Source organism: Strongylocentrotus purpuratus, unplaced genomic scaffold, assembly GCF_000002235.5.
Source record: "Strongylocentrotus purpuratus isolate Spur 01 unplaced genomic scaffold, Spur_5.0 spur5_contig_862, whole genome shotgun sequence".
NCBI lineage: Eukaryota > Metazoa > Echinodermata > Echinoidea > Camarodonta > Strongylocentrotidae > Strongylocentrotus > Strongylocentrotus purpuratus.
In genome coordinates, this window is record NW_022145571.1 from 1,275,989 (window position 1) to 1,300,677 (window position 24,689).

The window sequence follows — 24,689 nt, forward strand, 5'->3', positions numbered from 1 at the left end:
TCTTCCTTCTCCCCCCCCCCCCTGGATCCGCCACTGATCACGGGGATAAAAGTATACAGCTATGTAACAAGTAAATTTCTAAGAGGGAAAATGCCGACTTAAATAAATGATAATGATAAAATACCAAGGAATTTAGGAGTTTCATGGGTACCAATTCAATGGAAATTTGTATTAAAATAAGAGCCCCCGTCAGCACTAAAAGAGCCCCCGTGAGAAGGCTCACGGGGGCTCTTTTTTTGGGGAATAGCCCCCGTGGACAGAAAATTAATTTGAGCCCTGCACTACACAATTTCAAACTATCTTCTATTCCGTATCTCTTACTCCACTTTCATTCGTATTTATGGCATACCACCTGAATATAAAGTGTTGGTATTTTCCTTTTATGTCATGAAAGAAACAAAATGGTGGACGTTGGGTGATGAGAAAGTTCAATCTCACTTGGAAGAATTTATTTAGCTTCGTTGCCTCTGGTTAATTGATTAGATGGCGCCTTCATAGATCGCTAGATTGACAGACTGACATGCCCCAAGATTGTATCAAAGTGCAACCAGGCACGTAAAACGAGGTGTTCATTCGGAAGTACTCGTTTTTTCCCCGAAAGGTACGTTTTTCCGAAAGTTCACAATTCCGAAGGTTCATAACATTTAAAGGCACACTGTCCAACTTGTAGCTACTTGCTCCCTCTATATAGAAAACTTCCCCAATCGGTGCCTGTTGGTCCCCCATGATCCTCTTTTTCTTATGTTAAATGAGAGCTGAGTTAATGAGATAGCCACCTGTCACAGTGACCTCGCTGGCTCGCTTGGTGGTCTAATCCCTTCTGGCTAAAGTAGTAAAGCCTGCATTTAAAACGCCCGGTATTCCGATTTTGTTATTCATATCACCATTCAAAGTTTCGACCATTAACATGTTTCATGCTTTGATGGTCATATCATATGCCGTTATAGATGTCGTGTACTGTTCGGTAGTTGTTAATGAAAAGTTACAATTTGACATTTGACATTCTTACCAGTATTGCTGCATTATACTCGTTACTGATCAGCTTCTTGCATACATTTTCTATGGCTAGGCTTAAGGTTATCGCTGTTAGTACGTTGTCCTTCTTTTAATTAGTTTCTTATTCAAATTAATTCTCAATTACATCCAGTGCCTGTTTAATGAATGACGAACCCTCAGAGTACTTTTTTTCATTAGAGATGTAATAAGGTAGACCTTGGAGTCAACAAAGGAGCAAACGGAGAGTGTGTAATAGGGAGAGGGAGAGTAATAGGGAGAGGGAGAGAGAGCGAGGAGGAGAGAGAGGAGGAGGAGAGAGAGAGAGAGAGGAGAGAGAGAAAGAGATAGAGAGAAAAAGAGAGAGAGAGAAAAAAGAGAGAGAGAGAGAGAGAGAGAGAGAGAGAGAGAGTCACAGGTAGATATATAAATATAAATATTTTTTAAACGTTATGTATGAATATACGTATAGGAAGAGAGAGACCTTGGAGTCAGCAAAGAAGTAGACAGAGAGTGTGGGATAGAGAAAGAGAGACTACAGACGAACAACATGTTGGATTGAGAGAGATACAAAGTGGTGACATATTAAGAGAGAGGGAGAGAGAGAAATATTGAGAAAATAAACAACCTCTGTTACGTGAGATGATGAACAGATATATGTACATTTAAGGAATATAATGATTTACAAACGTAAATTCAACGTGAAAATGCAAGGTTTTAAGAAAAGGAATGATTAATAACAAGCTAGCATACAAATCTACCTATAAATCTTGAACGTGGTGGACACCGGACTCTCCCCACGCACAGATGGCTCCTCAGTTAAACGATCTATGCGCACGTTCCTATGGCGCCAAAATAAATACGACACCCTCTCAGTCACGTGATCAAACCGCCTTCTTGCTTAAGATTACCATGTCCTCATATAGATTTAGCGCTGTTTGCACATGATTAGTTAAAGGAGTAGAGATTGATGGTTTTCGGTATAGATCGATTTTTAATATTGCGTGGAGATTCTGTTTTGCGAATTGTGTCAGAAAAATAAAACTGATTTCGTTTTAACTCTTCTTTTGTATTGTCTGTATTGTATTGTATAAGTGAAAATTGAACCCCATTTACAGACATATAAATGATTTTTGAATTATATCATCTTTCTATGTGTCAAGAATAAAAGTGACAGTAAATACCACGTGGAATTTGAAACTTTGTGCAACTGGCTTTCAACGGCTGAGTGTTAAGCCTCGCTGAGATATAGTGAAGCGGTAAACCACGGCGTTTTCTGATGACGTGAAGTGTAAAACGGTTTATATTTCTGTATCTCATAAAACAGAGCTAAGTGAACAGGCGTAGTACCTATGTGAGCGGGGTTGCTATTCATTAACACGTAAAGTAACCACGGCGGTTGTTTTGTAACTGCTTACCGCGTAATGTCTGAACGGGCATGTACTCATTATTGGTTTGTAACTTGATCAACGCTGTTTTTATTATTTTCAGGAAATATAAGGCGAGGAGAGCGTGATACTGTCTCTCTTGGTATCCTTTACCATCTTCCCGCCTCCTCCTCATCTTACTTTCCTCGTGATTGAATTAGAACAAAACATCAGCCTTGGTTTCCATGGTGATGCTTTACCGACGCGCGAATTATCAGAAGAAACCCCACGACAGCAGACGGTATACAGCTAGGCAGGGGAGGAGCAGAAGAGAGAAAAACAAAATCTGACGGCAGTGTTACGATCTCATTTCGTATTACTTGTTGATTATTTAGTAAACATATTGAAGGACAAGTCCTGTCCTAAAATTGATATCAAGGAGAGCTAAAAATAATATTCGCCATAGACATGCGCATGAGGCTTCACACTTTCAATTAATCGTCTCAGATTTGTTACAGTCACTATTTTAGCACGCGTGGTGGCTTGTTATTTGTACAGAGACAGCATGCTTTGGCCCTAAGTGTATTAAACCTTGGCAAGTATTTGCTGTTCTCTCCTCTCTGCTCCGGTGTAGGCATGACTTTAAACCGTGTTTTATATTCATTCATTCAAGGGCTGGGAACATTTAAGAAATATGATTTCCACGGGGGTCCCTCATGCATCTTATTTCCAATTTAGCGTTTGATCGTCGCACTGCATATAAATGAAAACGACTATGATTCTAGCGTTCAAGAGAGGTAGAGCCGACGAAATATTGAAGTGCCTTAAGCACCTTGCGTGGCAGATTATGCGTTATAGAATATCCAATATGAATATTATCATCTCATGCGGAATACGAGATATAAATGTCATGGAACCACCCCCGGTGAATTAACATGAAATGTGGCGTCATCGAGGACTACTGCACAACCTCACATCCACACATATCCAATATTCCTTCCCCAAGTGATCTATTCTTCAGATCAAAAGAGCATGGCTTAAGCTTGCTCCAATTACAACGCAGTCAAGTTTGGTTTTAGAATGGGGTTACTTGCACTTTTCCACTGCTCTACAAGAAATTAATTGCATTCGGAAACAGAAGGAACGATTTTTTGTCTTCTTCCATGAGCATGAACAAGGAGGGATTGACTGTTTTAAAACGAGTGGGTGCACGTGCTCCACAGAAAATAGATTTATGGATGGAATCCTTTTCCATTTCATCATAAATATTACGTCAGAGATAGCGAAGAAACAAAGTGGATTGAAATCTTTAAGTGAAGGCATGCTCAAGAATGTTCAACCATTAGCTATAGATATTAGATGGGTGGAAAGGAAGAGCACTTCCCCCTTAGACAACTTTCGTTAAACTAAGGATGAAATAGAAAGGAAAATGCTGGAAAATATTGGTATTACGAATAGAAAGGTTATGCTAGATAAATAATAGAAGGCAATAAAACAAACGTAGAAATTCAGCTAAGAAATGTGTATTGTGTCTTTAAGCGTGAGCGTAAGAGAGAGTAAGAGAGAGAAAGAGAGAAAGAGAGAGAGAAAGAGAGAGAAAGAGAGAAAGAGAGAAAGAGAGAGAGAGAGGGAGAGAGAGAGAGAGAGAGAGGGAGAGAACTGAATCAGAATCATATTCCCCCTAGGGACAGAGCGAACCCAATCTCGTGTTTCTCGGCCATTATCTATGTTTGCATTGGAATACAATCGTGATGCAAAGAGCCAACACATTCACCGACCAACGACCGCAGTTAGATGGTAATGGACTGTAGTCAGTGAAACACCTTTCACCCAAAATATGCTCTCTTCTTCCGTCCTTTTGACCCGTTGACTACAGAATCATCTACGCCCCGTAGACTTAATACAGGGACAACCCAGTTCCAGTAGACAGTGGGATGATTAACTGTTGTCTGCCACACATTTAGAAAAGGTGTCTTTCTCGAACCTCTAATTTCATGTGTTAATATACAACCCGTCCAGAACGAAGGTTTCCTGTTTGCCAAATTAGCGCAAGTGACAAAGACAATAGATTTCACTTTTCACGTTTCTCTCGATGATTGTAAACCATTTTTGTTGTATTAGTAACATGCAATATATTGTAAAGTGTTTCAAGAAATAGATTAAAGAGCATTTCATTACATTGATATAGCAATCATGTTGGGATTACTGATAATATCGTCGTCATGTTCGCATATACAATAGGTGACGCACAAGACTACTAAAACTGTCTTAGGTTGGTTTTCTGAAAGTCTTTTCGAGTGTTTGTTTTTATATGAATGCTCTTATCGTAATTATTATTTAGCCAAATTTAGTAACATGCATATCCTCGATTCTGTTCCACCACCTGAGCAGAATCCTCCACAACCAGCCAAGCCCATCCATACTCATCAAAGGAATAAACCTGAAGTGGCCGGAGTGGAAATGCCTGAATCAGATGCGGGCGAGAATGGGGCTAGATGTAAAACCCCGAAGTAGCCCCGATGTAAGGCCAACATAGCAAGATGGGGCTATTCCCATGAAGAAGATACTCTCTGCGACTGCAGAGAGACTCAGACGATGGACCACATCAGTGCGGCGGAACGGGTTGTACAGATGAAGACCTGACCCTTGTCAATGAGACGGCCATCGCAGCCATCGGGTGGTGGAAGAACTTAATTGAATTAATGAACTTTACATTGATCTTGATCTAAGTAGACACGAACGAGCCAAATTTAAGATCATTCTGTTTGGGATGATTCCTCTCTTACCTTGTCCTGCTGGGCGTGGCTGCGACACAACGTTTGGGGCTCGGCCAGGATCATTCTTCAGCCGGTAGACCGACAGGTATGGAGCGCCACCACAGATCTGACTTTTATTTCCAGAACATTCCAGATTGCATAAGGAGTCGTTGTTCATCTTCTCACTTTCCAGATTTGATCCGCAGTAACATTCGCTGTAGAATTGAAGACCCGCATATAGAAAATTTCTGAAAAGATATAAAACGATACAAGGTTTAATTATATTTACGGACTGTTGTTGATTCTTTATGGATGCTGAAAAGTGGCAATAGCTGACTTTGTAACTAGTATCTGAAGTATTTGGCGTAATTTGTGCCTGGGACAAGAACTGCAAACTGAATCAACTTGACCCTGGGGTTTCACATTCTGGTATAACTGATTGGAGATGTGTAGGTGGACCACTATATACATCAGGGTTCCCCTACTCTACCAAGGAATTACTAGCTAGTAACTCCTTGATTAGAGGCTTAACGTACAAAGGTGGTGGCTGTCCTCTACACGGGGCCTCCATTATGCGTCCTATCCAAGGGACGGAGTGTTTCCAATTTAACCTAGCCTGCGTCTATGAAACAAGGAAGGGGCAATAAGACACAACGCAGGCTTCAGTCATCCGCCTGGGTTGGATTCGAACCCTTGATCTTTGGTTTGACAGGCAGACGCTTTACCGACTAAGCCAACTTGCACTTCAATCTGTGTTAGGAAAAAGCCAACAACCAACACAGAGACCTACACGTAAAACCTACATATAACTCTTTATAACCCTTTACTTGCTTTGCTCTACCGATAGAACAAAGGATTGCCACAGTTGACTTTTTTCACAAACACAGCATCCATCTATACACGATTACTCCAATTGAATGTGGCTGTGTGGGAGTTTACATCCACATCGAGTAAACAAATTAACGGGAATTTTCCAGGTAATGTTCATCTTGACTCCGCTGTTCATTGACTTCGTTGATCTTTTTTTCTCTGTGACATGATGTATTATTGTGAACGATTAAAGTACTAAACATAATTGGAACGAAAAAGTAGCCCAAAACGTAGGGATACGGTATTCCAAGGTCTTATTGTACTTTTTTCGTCTTTATTACCTTTTTGGAAATGAATATCATAAAATGAATATAATCTATATCCTTTGGCTTAACGACTCTCTGTTTCACGAGTGGATGCAGACTCGAAGTCTTGAATTTATTCACGCCGGTTTCAAGTATGCTTGGGCGATCGTTAATTAATTATTCATTCGATCGTGCCAGCTTAAGCTCGTCATGGCCTTTCTATCACATGCACCCCTCTAACTTATTTATTGCCTATATCTGTAGGGATTCGTATGCCACGACAGACTCTTACATCTTTCATTTATCTATTACTGTCCCCTCCAAGCGCTAGTAAAAACAAACAGGCGAATTATTTATAAGATGCTGTCTCGTACAAGGAGGGACAAGGACGGAGACAAACGAGATGAAAGCAGGAAAGAGAGATAAAAATATGAATACAAGAATAGTGCTTTTAGGCAGTAGCTGTTCTAAAGGAGATCTTGGGGCTCAGCACCCACCAAAAAAATCTTCCAATTCACCACTCCCCCTAAAAAATGATCACAAATGAATGTAAGCAAGGTATATGTAGAACAGAATTCGAGGATCCCCAGCACGACAAAGCCCCCCCCCCCCCCCCCCCCCCCGAGGGGGAAAAAAAAGCTCCTATAACCACGCCTGCTACAAAGTACAAGGGCTTGAAATGATGAGAAAAGGTAAAGAAGGAGAGGAGGAGGAAGCGAGAAGAAGCGTAGTGTAAACAGCGCACAGTCTCAAGAAATGTTTTGTCTCTGCACTCTTCACGGCAGCCCACCGTGCAGACGACTCCTTAACCTGCTACGTCATGGAATCCCGCAGGCTTTTTGGCGGGTAAACTCGTCCCGTGAATATATAGATCTAGGGAAATCAAGAGGTGACAAGGTATGTGGAGATCACATCGACTTGTTCAGAAACACGTCTGGGATTTATCTCCTATTACGAAATGCGTGTACGTATACAGCCTGCACCAGCAATACTGCATTGTTTGATGATTTAAATGAAGCCTCAAGTTTGCTCTAGATTCCACAAAACCTGACAAAATACCAGTTTCCAATTTGGTATCTGTGTATGTATGTAGGCTCACGTTGAAAAACGTCAACCTTCTTAAAAATATTCCAGGATAAAGTTTTGTGTGTGTGGGGAGACGGGTGGGTGCTCATGTTATTAATGCTATTATTATTGCAAATATGAAGTGAAAACAAAATGAGTACGTAAGCTCAAAGAAGATTGGTAAAAAACAAAACACACACAATCAGTGAGTAAACACGGAGCAGTTCGGGATAGAAATGATATGCATGAGCAGGAATCGAACGGTAAACCGAATTAATGAAATCTGAATCATCTCAAAATGTATTCGGGAACTATATCTGAAATATGAAGAGCGCAAAATAATACATCAAGTACCAATTCAGTAAAGATGATTACTTCGATAAGTGAACACATCAGAGATTAATGGATATCATTAATATGAAACGGTAAAGCCTTTCTTTTTTGCGATGGGAAGCAGCTTCGTATGTCAATTTTAAATCTACTCACTCTTCGCATGCATTGTTAAGCTCTTCGATGAAACCTGGTCATCATATGCGATGGACTGTAAGATAGAGTCAGACAGTACTTTAGTGTGTTTTGATGAGGTTCATTCATATTTTATACATCCTTATTTTTCAAATCAGTCCGCTGATCACCCATGGGAGTCTCTCGCCCGATCACGGGGTCGTAACCACTGCAGCGACCGATATGACACGTCCAGGAGCTGTTCAGACTGGCTCTCTCAATACACACCTTCATACCTATTCCATAGTCGACAACGGGTTCCCAACCAGTTCATCGACCAACATGACACGTCCAGGAGCCGTTCAATTCTTTCTCTCGACGGTGCCGAATGCACTAAGGAGCTATTCACACTAGTTGTCTCAACGTTATCGAATGTAATGAGGAGGCGTTCATACTGATTGTCAATAAACATGTCGAAGGCAGGTAGAAGTCGTTCACACTGATTCTCTCAACAAACAACGTCATACCTATTTTATTGCCGATCACGGGTTCGTAATTACTACGACACACCTAAATCCCATCGCCATCACGCATTATCTGACTGAGACCACATTTTATAGAAACTACGTATAATGTAGCATTGAACATAAAAATATGAATTGGCAAATTTTCTGGATTGATGTTCCAAACACTTAATACAATATAGGTATAGAAAGAAAAAAAATGTTACGGGGTACGTTGGCTTTCCAGTCTGAGAAAATGCCCGGTCAGCTTCGAATCCTGTTTACGTCAGACCAGTCGCCATTTTGAGACTGATTTGGCGTTTTTTTTTTCTTCGTACTAGAGTATCAATATTACTTAGCAATTGGCCACTTTCGTTTATGTAAACAAATTTATAATATAGTCCCTCGAAACGGATTATTTCATTAATCTGTTAAGGAATAATTTTATTTCAATAGTCAGAGTGCAAATTGCATATATTGTGTGTTGCTAGGTAGGACAAGCCGTAATGTTTGTCCTACCTAACAACTAGCAATTTAAATTCTGACTATTGAGATACATTTATACAACAATTCGTATCGATGCACTCCACAAAGGTATATGCATACATTTAGTTACATGACGAAAATGGCCTATTTCGAGTAAACATACAATGTCAATATTTGGAAAAAGTACAAATTGTAATTATGTTGTATCATTTTGCAATCATTCATATGCATACGCATAACGTGCTGTGGGCTTAACACGCTCATATCACCCCACAATGCTCAATGATCATTCCAATCTTTTTTCAATTCCTACTTCAAGCTAGCTTGCAGAAATTGCAAAAATTCAGTATTAAATTATCGATTTTCAAACATTTTTTATATTAATTCTGCAATAACCCGAGCTTTGGTTTGTGGGCGAGGAAACATAAAACCAAGGCTACTTTAAAATTAATGAAAAAAATGAACTAAGTTCGTGATCTTACAGGAAATTTGTTGGGTTCTCCGAATATGAGCTCGGCTCTCCGGATGAAAAATTCACGAGTCATGAAATATTTAATTTGGAGCTATGCATGTATTAAACTCGGTATTGAATATCAATCTAAACGTAATTCTACACAGTTATTAATAGCAGTAGAATGTGCAAGGCCACACGAATGCCCTGTTATTTCGTTCCCAATGTTTGCTTGAAGTGTAACCTTTTATGAAGTTTATTTTTAATAGGACAAATTTTAATACAAAGTATAATATATTATTACCATTGTAGACTATATTTCCAGTGCCATTGTTGTGATATTACATATTAGGCGGAGTGAATATATCATGTTGATTTTATAAAATAAATAATCCAAACATACACTACAAATATGTATTAGGATGCATATCTTCGAGGGACAATAAAACAAAGAAATATATCCTGCTTTCGAACCGCCCCCCCCCCCCCACATACACACATGCATACACATCATCGGCATTAATGAAGATTAAATTACTTGACATAATCTTTAAAAAACAGATTTTTCTAATGAAGATATAAAACCTTTGAAACACTTTAGATATGTGGAATATTTTGATAGATATGATATTCAAAATAACCCGTTCGCGGTTGTCTCAGTCACACCATATGGAAATTCCTCTGTTAGAGATTTGCTCCTACGAAGGTGCGCCATTGCATAACTTACAAATCGACACAGAACTACCAAATTATAATGAATAAAGAACAAAAGAATATTAAAATGAATGGAGGCTACTCTCATGAAAGCTATGAAGACTTGTTTCACGAATTCATATATCTTCTTTCAAGAAAAACAATATTATTGCATTAAATACAAGCGTTCTCCGTCAATAGTCCGTCATGATAACAGACTTCACCATGAAACAGAAGCGAGGTATAACTCTATAGAACAGAAGGCAAGAGAAATAGGCCTCGAGATATATTAAAACGAGAAACATGGACAATATTGTATTATCGATCCGTCTTGAATCCTTGACAGGCATCACGTAAGTATCGCGATCGCGATGATCGTAACAAGTACGGATTAATAATAATGATCGATATTTAGTAGGCTGGACCAATATGCGAGGGAAGACATGTCTTAAATAAACAAGCGCTCCGGTTTTTACTATCTTACTGTTTCCAGAATGATTTAGTTTTCGATCGATATCTGTAGGCGTATAACATTTTTAAATCAATCAGATTACATGCAACTGTAAGCTATGTGTCTGCAAAAGTCAATCTGTAAATTTCTTTACCTTAATTTCCAAACATCGATTGGAATATATTTTTTAAATCAGAAGATTTGAAGAATAAAATAATGAAATGTTTGCATATTCTAATAAAGGAATGATGGTCTTTAGAATATATGAATAACAAATACATTTAGATTAAAAATTAAAAATGCACACTACCACCTTACAAAAACTTTGTAGTTATAAATTAACAAAAAGATATTTTTCAGGGGAGGATATGGGAATGTTCTACGTGCCAAGTTTGTGAATTATCAAATTATGAATAATTCAATTGTAAAATGTATTTGGCTTATTATCTCGGGATCATAGAATGAAATGACAGGAAGGAAACAATAATTCCTTTTCCTATTTTGTCTTTAACAAAATCTGAATACCAAATGTCAAATCGCTTTAGTTCAGGGACTCCTGGCTAAAGTCATTAATATTTTTAAAACGACGCGGTTGCTATTTTGCAACCATCATATATAAAAATTATCCCAAGGCTCGTACCAATTAAACTTCATTGGCGGAATAATAATTGGTTTGGCATTCGTACAAATCAAAATCAATATTTTCCAACGAGCAATATACTGGTAGTAGTTAAGGTAATATAAGTTAATGAAGTAATTAAAGTATTATTATTTTCATTAGAAGTATTTGTAGCAGTCGTCATGGAAGTAGTATAAGTAGCAGCAGTAGTAGTCATAGTTATAAGAGTAGTAGTAGTCATGATAGAAGTAATAGTAGTAGTAGTAGTAGTAGTAGTAGTAGTCATGAAAGTAGTAGTAGTAGTAGTCATGATAGTAGAAGTAGTAGTAGAAGTAATAGCCGTCATGATAGTAGTAGTAGTAACAGCACAAGGCTTATCACACAAGGTTCATTACATAATTTGTGGACAATATTAGCATGGAAGCTTGAATTCGAAAAACAACAACATCACTTCATATTCTAATTAAAAATCGTATTCAAATCAATTAATGACGAGACTGAAATTACGAGAATGAAATGGCAGGAAATCGATGAAAGGCGTACTGTATCAAATTGTGTCTATGAATGCAAGTGATCTTCCATGAAACTCGTTTTAATAAGCTAACGATATTGCAAGGAGAAGCGTGTATATTGATTGCATCCGCGAAGGATTACAATGTAGTAATGAATGAGTGCAATAGACTCGATGTTACAACAGTGAAAGTTAGTGGGATGCTGAAGCTCCAAAGTTAATAAAGAGCACAGAATTCAATCAAAATGTAAATTTCTTCATTAAAATGTATTTTGTAAAGGTGATTGTTCACCGAGCAGGCATGTTTGAGAGTCATGTATTGAACTCTATTACAATATCACGTGTTAAGGCGTATCCAGCACTAGGGGAGGCCGGGGGACGCCCCCTCCCGCTTTTACGGCCTAGAAAACAGAAAGAAACAAAGTATACACGTCTGGAGGGTCTGGAGCAAATGGGCAGCCTAAGTAGGTTGTCGATTGAGAATAAGAAGGGCTTTAAGCGTGACTTTAGGCCCTTCTCGTTTTCTACCGATGATGTCTTGTCACCGCAACCTCTCTGTCCCTATAGGCTCCACCCGACCTCATCTTTTACTTTCTGGATATGCCTCGGGGCTGAATGGCGGCAAGCAGAGATAGAATGTGCTGCTGAGAGCAGTAAGAGGCCACTATATCCTCCCCAATTAGATCAATGAAGGCTTAAGATGAAACCGGATAGGAGCACCGTTATGCCCCGCACATATACCTTCACCTGTCTCCAGGCAGTTGCCCGGGCGACGTGGCGCCGTTATCCACATGCCGAGTGTGTCGGCGGGTGTCGGGTTGAGCTTTGCATGTATACGCATTTAAATTGGCAGATCGCTAGGCGCACATATTTCGTGGTTATGAGAATTAATTTGAATGGAATGGGCTTGGGTGAGGATGCATTCAAAAGAATGTCCCAGGAGGAAAAAATGAAGAGAGTGAGAAAGAATGAGAAAGCGCGCGCGAATGACAAAGACAGGCAGCGAAAACATACTTTTAAAGATTTAAATACTTCATACTAAGAAATTACAGAAAAATATAATTTTCAAGCAAATAGGAAGTTTGATATGAAAATCATAAGCATCATAAAGTAGTAGTCGATGAAGCATTTTATATTCAGTCATATATACTATTTATAATTCATAAATTCTGATATGGTAAGCTCCGGAATAGTATAGAAATTGCTCAGTAACAGTGGGTAAAAGAGTGGTTAGTGTTTGTGCGTGTGTGTTCGTGTAGGTTGGCAAGTCTTTGTTTATTTTTTTCCGTTCTTTTTTGTAGAAAACGTTAAAATTCACCGAAATAATATAATATAATAATCGGAAATACGCATGTATTCCATGCTTTAGTGACAGACATGACCCCCCCCCCCCAACCCTCTTTAGCTCTGCATCACCTACTGTAAATGAGTTGTCCACAAGGTGCATATAACGTTTGTTAACAAAGTTACTTCAAAATTAAGATAAGTAGTTGCTATACAATGACATTTTGAAAGGAACTATCTAGGATTTTATGGTGAACGGTTAATAATGTTGCTGAACAATTATGTTCTAAGGTTTTAGAATCATCACAAGTATAGTAAATTGATTCAACCTTGCTTACAGTAAAGGTATATGTGACTATATACTACCATTTGAAATGTTTTTAAATAGGTCTAGTCAGGGTCTAGTCCTTAAAAGTAGAGTGCATTTCAAGAGCAATGCTTGTATGTGACATTGAGAAAGCTCATAATTTTTCTCCCTTTACAAGGACTCAATCTTCTCCTTAACCACTTTGTTTTATTCATCCACCTCTGACCCAGGAGCGATATAAGAGGGTAATTTACAGTTGCGTGCATTGCCTGATACTGCTCTCTACATTCGCCTCGAGCAAGATTTTAATCCGCTCCATGAATACATAGACCTCATCGATCTGCATTTTATGATTGATTTGATTACCAACTCCGGTAAAATGTGTGCCCCGATCGAGTAATGTTGTTTAGTCTGGCTGCAATACAAATATATATATCGTTAAATTAATTGAAAAACATGGAGACATTGATGGCATAACCGAATACCAGGTGGTTTCAATCATTAGATATTGCATGTTCCTGTATGTGAAGGAAATAAAGAGGTGCCATATGCTCGTCGTTTCATGCTATGTTCTCTTAATATTTAAACAGGGATGTAGCTGGTGTCGTTAAGTGTTGCGTATGAAAGGTTACGAACGTGACGCCACAAACTATGTCCCTTCGCTGGAAATAGCCTACACGAATATGTATAAGTGGGACAATGCTACTAGAAGACAACGTCAATGGCCAATAGGCTATTTTCGCAATATAACAAAAATGTATGCATATGCCTTATTATCTTATTCAATATTTATTTACGAATATATTTTTCTCTAAATTCAGAATTCAAATTGCATACTTTAGTTGTTGCTAGGTAGGATAAACGTGATGACTAGCCCTACCCAACATCACATAATATACTGTATGCAGTTTGCATTCTGACTATTGAAATACAATTTTTCGTAACAGGTTGTCAGGTGAATGAAATGATTCGTAAAGTACAAGTGATTTTGCGTGGGAGATAAACAATAGGGAAATGATTTTGAGGTATATGTTAGATATGTTAGAGGGTGTCGTACGAGGAATGAGACGAGGAATGAGACAAACAACGAGCATCAGGCGATGGAGGGAAATGGATTTAAAGTAGAAATCAGGTCGAATGAATGAGAGAAATATTGGAAGGAGCGGGAGAACTTCATAAGAATGTGGAGAAAGAGAGAGAGTGTGTGTGTGTATGTGGGTGAGGTGTGTGTGTGGGTGAGGAGTGTGTGTTTGAATGTGTGTGTGTGTGTGTTTGTTTGTGTGTTTGCAATAGGAGTCAGATGGAATGAAAGAGAGAAATTTTGGAAGGAGAGGAAGAACCGTCACCAGAGTGTTTAGAGCGAGAGTGTGTGTGGGTTAGTGGGTTAGTGTGTATGTTTGCGTTTATGTATGTTAAAGTTTGTGTGCGTGTATGTGTGTGTGCGTGTGTGTGTGTTGCAGTATGAGTCAGATAGAACGAATGAGAGAAATTTTGGAAGGAGCGGGAGAACCGTCACAAGAGTGTGAAGAGCGAGAGTGTGGGTGTGTGTATATGTGTGTGGGTATGTTTGCGCTTATATATGTTAAAGTGCGTGGATGAGAGAGAGAGAGAGAGAGAGAGAGAGAGAGAGAGTGTTTGTGTGTGTGTTGCAGTAGGAGTCAGATGGAATGAAAGAGAGAAATTTTGGAAGGAGCGGAAGGAGCGGGAGAACCGTCACAAGAGTCTGGAGAGCGAGAATGTGTGGGTGGGTGAGTGTGTATGTGGGTATTTTTGTGCTTATGTATATCAACAAGTGTGGGTGATAGTGTATGTGTGTGGGTTTGCTTGTATTTATGTATGTTAAAGTGTGTTGTCGTGCGTGTGTGTGTGTGTGTGTATGTGTGTGTGATGTTTGTGTTTATGTATGTAAAAGTGCGTGGGTGAGAGAGAGAGATAGAGAGAGAGAGTGTGTGTGTGTGTGTATGGTGGGTGTGAGTGTGAGTGAGGTAAGATGTTGAGGTAGAGACACGTGCAGTCGCCATCCGATGACCTTCATCCGCCTTCAACTTAATCTCTTCATCAAATAACATGCCCTTAGGCTCAAGTCTTACAAAGCGGTGATTTCTGAAACACGAGACAATTCAACTAGCAGAAAGCGTTTTAAGGTGCTATCTATCATTCTACATGATTGTATTCATCTGTGATTGACCTGTGACTAAATCTAAATCAAGAAATGTGATGGTTCATTGAAACCGTTCAGACAAGTTGATGAACAATTATCAAGGAAAACATGCGTCTTGTAGTGCATGCATTTCCATGGAGTCGAGAAATCCATTTATTATATACGCAGTGAAATATTCATTCGTTCTTTTCTGTCCTACTTGTAGCTACTTGCTCCCTCCAGGCGCGTACGTAGAGGGGGGGGGGGTTAAACCTCTCCCCTTTGATATTTGTTATGTGTGTATTTTGGAGGAAACACCTTCCCCCCCCCCCCCTTGGGTAATTTTTTTTTTCTAATAAAAAATAAGAAAATATAAATAAAAATGATACCAATGGCTGACCTAAAAAAAAAGGTGACCCCCCCCCCCCCCCCAACGGAGCAAAATATCAAATTTTCAAATTTCGAGACCAATATAGAAAACAATGCCTAATCGGTGACCATTGGTCCCTCATGATCCTCTTTTTCTTATGTTAATTGAGAGCTGAGTTGATGAGATAACCACCTGTCCAGTGACCTTGCAGTGTGGTCTAATACCTCCTATAAACTAGTACAGATAAGCTTTAACTTACTTAATGCTCAGTGAACATTTATGGGAATTCTTCATTTCGTTGTTTAAAGATAAACTCCAGTACTGGTAAAAAAAAAATAATAATTCTCACAGAATCAAACGAAACTTACACTGAATGTTCAAGATTACAAATAAATGACATGTGCCAAACAATTTTGGAAGAAAATGTATACTGGCTGAGTAATGAGCATAGAAAGACAAGGAAATCAAGGTAGTACTAGCCCCGACACCACGTGTGTTGTCCCATATATAGCTTTCTATGTGAGTGCTTGTTACTTTACCAAGACTCGGTCAAATTTATTATGATTTTGATGACTCCAGAACCTTGCAGTCAAGGGTGTCGATTTGTATCCGTGGTTGGGGGGGATGATAGGTGCCAAAATATTTTCGGCAATGGATCAAAGCAATCAAGAGGTAGAAGCGTGTGGCAAGTTGCACCCCCCCCCCCCCCAAGCGCGTAGCCAGGATTTCATTCTAGGGGGCGGTAGTGAGCACGCGAAGCGCGGAAGCTCTGATGTTTCATTAGATGATTAAAGAAAGAAGACGAATACCATTCTCGACTCTTAATCATTGTTTGAATCAAGTTCCCCTTCCTCCGCGCGTAGCGCGGAAGCTCTGACGTTTCATTAGATTATTAAAGACAGAAGACGATTCGATGTACCATTCTCAACTCTTAATCCTTGCTTGAATCAAAGTTCCCCTTCCTCCGCGCATAGCGCGGAAGCTCTGACGTTACATCAGATTATTATAGAAAGAAGACGATTCGATGTACCATTTTCGACTCTTAATTCCTAATGTTTGAATCAAGTTCCCCTTCCCCTTCTGACGTTTCATTAGATTATTAAAGAAAGAAGACGATCCTATGTACCATTCTCGTTTCTTAATCCTTGTCTGAATTCATTTTCGCCCATTCCTGCGCGAAGCGCGGAAGTTTTCACATTAGAGAAAGAAGACGATTTGTTGTATCGTGTCCTTCATGAATTCAGTTTCTCCCCTACCGCGCGAAGCGCGGAAGTTTTGACGTTTCACTAAATTATAAGAGAAAGAAGACGATTCATTGGACCGTTCTCGACTCTTAATCCTTGTTTGGATCGAGTTCCCCTTCCTCCGCGCGTAGCGTGGAAGATCTGACGTTTCATCAGATTATTAAAGAAAGAAGACGATTCGATGTACCATTCTCGACTCTTAATCCTTAATGTTTGAATCAAATTCCCCCTTCCCCGCGCGTAGCGCGGAAGCTCTGATGTTTCATTAGATGATTAAAGAAAGAAGACGATCCTATGTACTATTCTCGACTCTTAATCCGTGTCTGAATTCATTTTCGCCCATTCTTGCGCGAAGCGCGGAAGCTTTCACATTAGTGAAAGAAGACGATTTGTTGTATCGTGTCCTTCATGAACTCAGTTTCCCCCCTACCGCGCGAAGCGCAGAAGCTTTAACGTTTCAATAAATTATTACTCTTAATCCTTGTCTGTATTCATTTTCGCCCATTCCGCGCTTAGCGCGGAAGCTTTCACGTTTCATTAAATTATTCGTAAAAGAAGACGCTTCGTTGTATCGTGTACTTTGACGTTTCATTTGATTATTACGCTTAATCCACGTCTGAATTCAGTTTCCCCACTGAAAATAATTTGTGTGACAAATAAGTTGTGACATAATAATATTTCTCCAAAAACGAAAAATCTTTTAGGAAATATCAGGAAATAAAATGAGTGAAAAAAAACAAAAATAAAGATACAATGACGTGAATTTTAAAAAGGGTGAACGGAAACAACATAACAACTAGAGAACTATTTTATAAGTCATACTAATCTTTCTCCTTGTCTCTGATCTCATCACGAAATCGTCACAGAGTTCATCTATGTTTACACTGTCCAGGATTGTCTGATGTGCATTGCAGATTGCTATTTTTGCGCTTCGCCCTTAACATTTAGCTCGTTGCTTTTTGACGCTGCGTCTTTGCATTTGGAGCACTGCATTTCTATGATGCTGTTGATTGAACAAATTGAATAAATTCATCAATTCCTGATGAAACCGTAATAACTATGAGCGAGAATTCAATTTATTCTTGTCTCATATACGGTTGTCTTATTTACTTCGTATAAAAAGAGATAGCAAAATGTGCATATTGATGGTCATCTTGCGAGTAATAACCATTAACTACTCTCATCGGGCTCTCATCCTTAATTTTTCTCTTCATTTTTTTTTTTTTTTTTTTTGATGGTGAATTATTGGGGGGGGGGGGGGGATGATTGTACAGGCCATCCCCCCCACCTGAAATATTGGGGTGATATATCCCCCCCCCCCCCGGGATCGACACCCATGCTTGCAGTGCACACCAATACTTACATGCTACATGATCAACTGTTTCTGATCCTTTCCACACCTTTTCTTTCGCAATGCAATCTCATTACCAGTACTAAAGTTTATCTTTAATGTTGAATACTACATTAACTATAGGTATAAACTGACACTTACATGACGTTGGGCCTATCCGGGGACGCGCTACACATACATTCCCTCACCCAGGATTGCTGAAGATGCTTTACGAACGACATCAACGCCAGATTGAAAAGCATTACTATTCTCATATACACCCAAATCAAGTCATGGTTCAGAAGAGATATTATCAAGAAACACTTTCACAAGGTACCTGCATAATTCTAATCATAATAATTGCACCTGAAAAAAGCATTATCCACAAAGTTAATATATTCATAGAAATTACCGATGACGATTGTGTGTGCATTTATACCGTACACGGCCGTGTATCCATTTCCGTGGTACTATTGAATGATGAATTTTTGAAGTAGATTTCACAAATTTTCCATCGCAGAACTTACTGATGGGGCGTCGCTTTTGTTTGAATATATAGAATTAAGCAGGTGTAATGTGCTTTTACTTTTAACGATAATCATGATAATTACATATTATTGGTAAATATTATATAATACAAGCGAATTCGTTATTGGACCATGGGGGTGTTTCATAAAGCTGTTCGTAAAGTTACGCATGACTTTACGAACGACTTGTATATGAAAAGCCAAATGGGATGCTCAATAATTATTGATTATTATTTATTAAGTTGAACTGTGCAGATGTAGATTAACATTCTTATTATAACAACCATTTTTAATGTAAAGTATATTTTTTGCCAGGTTATTGGAAATATCAGAAAAAACTTTGGGCATCCTATCTGGCACTTCATGTACAAGTCGTTTGTAAAGTCATGCGTAACTTTACGAACTCTTTATGAAACACCCCCCAGAATGATGAAAAAATGTAAAAGGGGATGGCACAAGGTCTCACTTTCTCGCATTCTATCCATCCCATAATTTGTTTAAGGTGGTGGTGGTGGTTATTGTACCTGACTGCTAAGAAAGCATAAATGCTTGTTAGTATTAAAGCAACCAGACAACCGACGGCTTTAGGTCCTCTCTGAGGGACCTGGTAATGAGGATTAACGCCTTACTAAAGGGCATTATATACCTCACTTAAGAAATCCAGCCATCTGATTGGTCGAATTGCATTCATAAACTTCAACTGTTCCTGTAAAATTCTCGGTAACCATGCATAAAACATTTCAATATTTTTAATAACCATGGTTATTAAAAAAGTTGGTCAGCGTCCATGGTTACCCCATAGGTTTACATGTTAAAAAATGGTTTGAGCGATGGAGGATGCCGTATGTGTGCGAAGGATTGGTCGGTAATTTCAATACAATTGAATCTCGATCGATCTTACCGACAATTTTATCTTGCATTGTTGACATGAAGACGAAAATAAACTTCCAAAAACAAAAAAACAACATCTGCCGATAGATCTTGATCTAAGTTCGTGCCAATATGCATTGCAAAAGTAAAAGAAGAGTCCGTATATGGAGCTTTTGCGAAGCATTCATCACACGCGAAGCCGGTTTCAATCCATTTTAATGTATATATAGGAGAAAACTGCCAAGCATGTTAACGGCGGGCCATAGCCGAGTGGTCTGAGCGTTGGTTTTCGGTACACCTTTTGTTGTACGCAAGAGTTCGAATCCCGTCTTCGACAAAAATGATAAATATTTTTAATTTTTCATTTTTTAGTCTATTTTTTTCGGCATATAAAAATATTAATGACTGCTAGTATTAAAAACAACATCTGCCGATAGATCTTGATCTAAGTTCGTGCCAATATGCATTGCAAAAGTAAAAGAAGAGTCCGTATATGGAGCTTTTGCGAAGCATTCATCACACGCGAAGCCGGTTTCAATCCATTTTAATGTATATATTGGAGAAAACTGCCAAGCATGTTAACGGCGGGCCATAGCCGAGTGGTCTAAGCGTTGGTTTTCGGTACACCTCTTGTTGTACGCAAGAGTTCGAATCCTGTCTTCGACTAAAATGATAAATATTTTTAATTTTTCATTTTTTAGTCTATTTTTTTTCGGCATATAAAAGTATTAATGACTGCTTTAATATTCGAGAAATAGTTGTTTTCATACGCTCTCGGGAAGGTTAGAATTGGGCTATTCCCCTCGGCAAGCCTCGGGGAATAGCACAATTCTAACCTTCCCTTGAGCGTAATAAAACAACTATTTCTCTCAAAGCAGTCATTAATACTATACTAACGCATCGCCTTGGTTTCGAACCCAGGTCACCGGATTACGAGATCACTGCTCTACCGACTGAGCTATTGCGCCTCCTCAAACAATAAAAGTGCCCCTTGAAATAGTGGACCCCCTGATACGCTACCGACTCTATCCACCACATCGACTACTGTTATGGGTGTAAAAGTGTCATAATCACTCCGCTCAATCAAACAGATATCACATTGAGCTCGCTATTTGACTCAATGTAACGAGTGCCTCAAGCAGACGAATCTGAACGGTGTGGCGTGTCGTGTATATTGCTCAATTTTGCAACCCCACTCTTCTTATCATTTCCTTTTCATACATGTAATTGACACCAATATGTAGTTGAATGAGTAATTGCCCACGCTCTGTGATATAAGGTATTATACTATTCATAGCAAGAGCTTCAAGAAGAACGTCGATAATAGCAAGGTGTCGATACATTAAAGGGACTATGTCCCATTTGCAGGCCCAAAAAATGAAAAAGTTAAATTCCAACTGCATTTGAAAGATAATACTAATTTAGAACTTCCCTAAAAAAGGTGGGGCTTGAAAATGTCTTCAAGTGGGAAAATAACGACTATTAGTTGTCAAATCGACTTTAGGGCTATAGAGCCCAAAAGTAATAGTCTTGATTTTCAGACAATTTTACCGAATGGTCATACGTTTTATGCTGCGCAAAGATTCAATCAGTTAATCTTGGCCATCACAAGAAGTGGCATTGATGTAGACAAACCCTCATGTACCCTTTAAAACTCTTTTCATGTATGTTATTACCAAAGAAGAAAAAGCCAGTCACTCACTGAATAGTGTCTGACAGTGAAGTCTAGCAAGTAAACGGGTTTCCTTGCATAATTTGAATATGAGGACACTGCTAACGTTTAAATTTCACAGATAGGACATACATGACATATTCATAATTCCTGCAAAGTTCTACAGCATTTGAGGTTGGCTGCAAAAGGGACATAGTACCTTTAAGTGTTTTCAGATGAATCAAAAAATGATTAGATTATTAAATCACCTGAATTATTATTTATGAGTTCTCAAACATCACAATAACAACCGATTTTCTCCCATTCACGATGAACAATATGTCATTTAATAACTTGACATATTCGAAGCAATTCAACGAAGATAATTTGGATAAAATGTCACTTTCATTCTGACGAATCAAATTCCCTCCTATGGTGAACAATCTCTTACCCGATATGCATTTACAGTGTAGAAAACATCCAAATTAAAGGGTTTTTTTTTTTTTAAATAAAATACCTCACCAAAATACCTCTTACAGGCCTATTACATTGAGCTATGAAACAAAATGCTGGAGTGGAAAACAGCCTGCATATCCGAAGAATGCGCTAATTCTGATACATTGAATGATAGTGTACGACTCATTACAGGCTTAATTTGCTGTCGCTCTAGATTGTTGCATGCGGCACGTAACTCATACATTATGGATGAGACTGGAATGAAATAATTCATTACAGTTTACAGCACCATCCGACTCGCATCGCATGACGGCCCTGGCGTGACTTTAACACCGATATAGAAGAAAATAGATATGAAGAAGATAGAAATAATTATGATAATAACTAGACCACTTTAAGAGAAAATTGAGTTCTCATTTAGAAGGAAGAAATAGTCATGTGCTTTCCTATTTCAATATTTGTTATTCTCATATGGAAGAGTATCATGGTATAACTATCTCATGAAAAGGATTGCTCTCGAAGTGACGAGAAATGGTTTACAACTTGGACCAAAGTCTGAGGTTACGTGTTTATGTCCTCGCATGAACCCGGTATCTGATTCTTTTTACATTTCATTATTTGTGATTTATCATCATTACAGGTCTTTTTATACTATATTCGTTATTGTAATTGTTTTTTGTCATGATTTTTATGATTGTGACGGTTATCATTATTATCATCATTACCACTGTTTTTATTGTAATAATCGTTGTTATTCTATTATTGTCATCGTTAGTAGTAATAGTAGTAGTAGTAGTAGAAGTAGTAGTAGTAATAGTAGCAGCAGTAATAGTAGCAGCAGCAGAAGTATCATCATCATTATATGCCATGGAAACTGACAATTTTTGGAGAAGTGTCACATACACAGAATACTCAGATACAGTCTGATACATTGTATTATTCTCAAACTTGGAAGAAAATTCAACGTCCCATCGCCTGAATGCCTTCATTATGATTCAGTAAAATGGCGGACCACGGATGGTCTCAAGGGAAAACATAGAGTACAATTATATTTGAATAGAGGGCGGTCGATATGTCGCCTATGATTATGTGGACCTACATTTGCATAATTCATGGCGATCGCGTTCCAAGAAAATGTATTTAAAGAAATATATTTCAAAATATATAATTGTGTTCAATATTTTTCGTGGCACATGTTAAATATTTAACCCTTTTCCGTAATGTTTGGTCGATTTTTTTCTCTCTCGCTTTTTCACCCCCCCCCCCCCCCCCTCTCTCTCTCTCTCTCTCTCCCTCTTTCGTTCTTTTCTTTAAAGATACTTTATACTGTAGTTATGAGAGAGGTGAAACAGTAACATTTGTACATTATGAACCATCTGACCATCCATGACATATCATAATATACAATAGAAGCAGACTTAACACTGGAGGTGCAAAACGGTATCCTTCTTTTGACTGTTTCATTCGTTGATGAAAATGAGTATGGATGTGTTATTTACACCATCTTTGCTTTACATATTTTCTCTTTTCGTTTACTCTAGACTTCTAAATAGTAGAATACCCTCTTTCAATTGTTTTTTTTTTCTGGGTGTAGGGCTTTTGTAAAATATTTCAAGAAATTAATGAGCTCACCTTTTAGTACAGTATAGAAGGCACGTCTCGATTGTCATTTTACGAAGATCAGTAGTAAAGGCTCCTTTTAGAGTTCGCTTCTTCGGTTGTATTGCATCGGGATAACAGCCAACGTAGGAAGCTGCGAAATGCATTAAAAAATAATGAGAAAAACAATTATGAGCACGCAGGAAAATTGAAGCTACGAAATGAATGCGTAAATAATGAGCATACAAAGCACCAACGGTGAATTATGACAATAATGATTTGATTCTACTTTGGTTATATCACGGGGAAATAAAATATGAAGGTTTGAGGCATCGTATCGGTAATTAACTTCATATCACAGTCTACAGTATGCCAACCACCAACAGACATCACATAGCAACAGTGATCATATATTTAGCAAGCTTGCATTACGTTGTTTTTAAGTAAGAAGGGAGGTGCCCTGCCGTCCATGGAAGCACAACATACTATACATGTTTGATAAAAAGAAAAGAGCATAAAAACGTAGTAAAGTAGTAAATTACATTAGGTGGAGGAGGTTTCCTTCGGAATTGAGCAACGAGGGTTATAAAGATTAGCACCCTATTCCTGAAAATTCAATTATCACCCTGGAAAAAGGCGATAACCATGTTTTCCTGCTTGTCAGCAATATATGAGAGGTGGCAGAGATGCCGAATAATATTTGGTTTTACTACATGTTTTTTTTTTAAATTTATTTATTTATTTATTCGTTTTATTTAAAAAGGGTAACTCTCTCAGTATCTCAGAGGCCCTGTACACAAAAAGGGATTCAGATACATGAAATAACAAACAATGTTAAAAGACGTATACATTATTTTATATATAGCAGGGTTATTTGTTTGTTTTGTTTATAGTTCTTATATAACCCGATAATATACAACAAAACATAAAGCAATATTTTTCCAGCTGTTACAATATGAATTAATGCTTATCCTATTTATTATAATATAAACATATAAACATCAGGAATAAACTTTTACATGAAAAGGAAAGGACAAATTTTCATGAGTGGAATATAGCAAGTTTAGACACTTCTGGTAATGTAAGCCATTTCATGAACATCACCACGTAAAAAAGACCCATTAAAAAATCCACTAAAATGATAATTACAGGTTAAATAGCATGCAAGGAAACTCCAAATAATACATGCATTAACTACTTAAAGTAGAAAAAAATATTGTAATGACGACTGCTGCATTAATAAAGTCTAAATAGCATGCAAGGAAATACCAAAAAAAATACATGCATTGACAACTGATGTAGAAACACGTTTGTATTGACGATTGATGCATTATTGATTGACATGAGAGTATCAAAATATGCGTGGGGTCTTAAGAGACAGAGTGTATTCTTCTCAAGGTTCATATATATTCTCGAGGTGAGAAGAATACCGCCAGCGACACTAGGAATTCAAGGAT

The 24,689-nt window shown here is 38.2% G+C and overlaps 1 protein-coding gene across 2 annotated transcripts in view; it reads right to left on the bottom strand.

Moving 5' to 3' along the window:
• Positions 1 to 24,689, bottom strand: part of LOC575197 (WSC domain-containing protein 2) — an 84,306-nt gene that overhangs the window by 35,039 nt on the left and 24,578 nt on the right. For both annotated transcript variants that reach the window (XM_030972273.1, XM_030972267.1), the window contains exons 2-3: positions 23,266 to 23,386; positions 5,147 to 5,364 (exon numbers count right to left, since the gene is read on the bottom strand). In XM_030972273.1, coding sequence (XP_030828133.1) covers positions 5,147 to 5,364; positions 23,266 to 23,386 — 339 coding nt within the window. The remainder of the gene's footprint in view (positions 1 to 5,146; positions 5,365 to 23,265; positions 23,387 to 24,689) is intronic.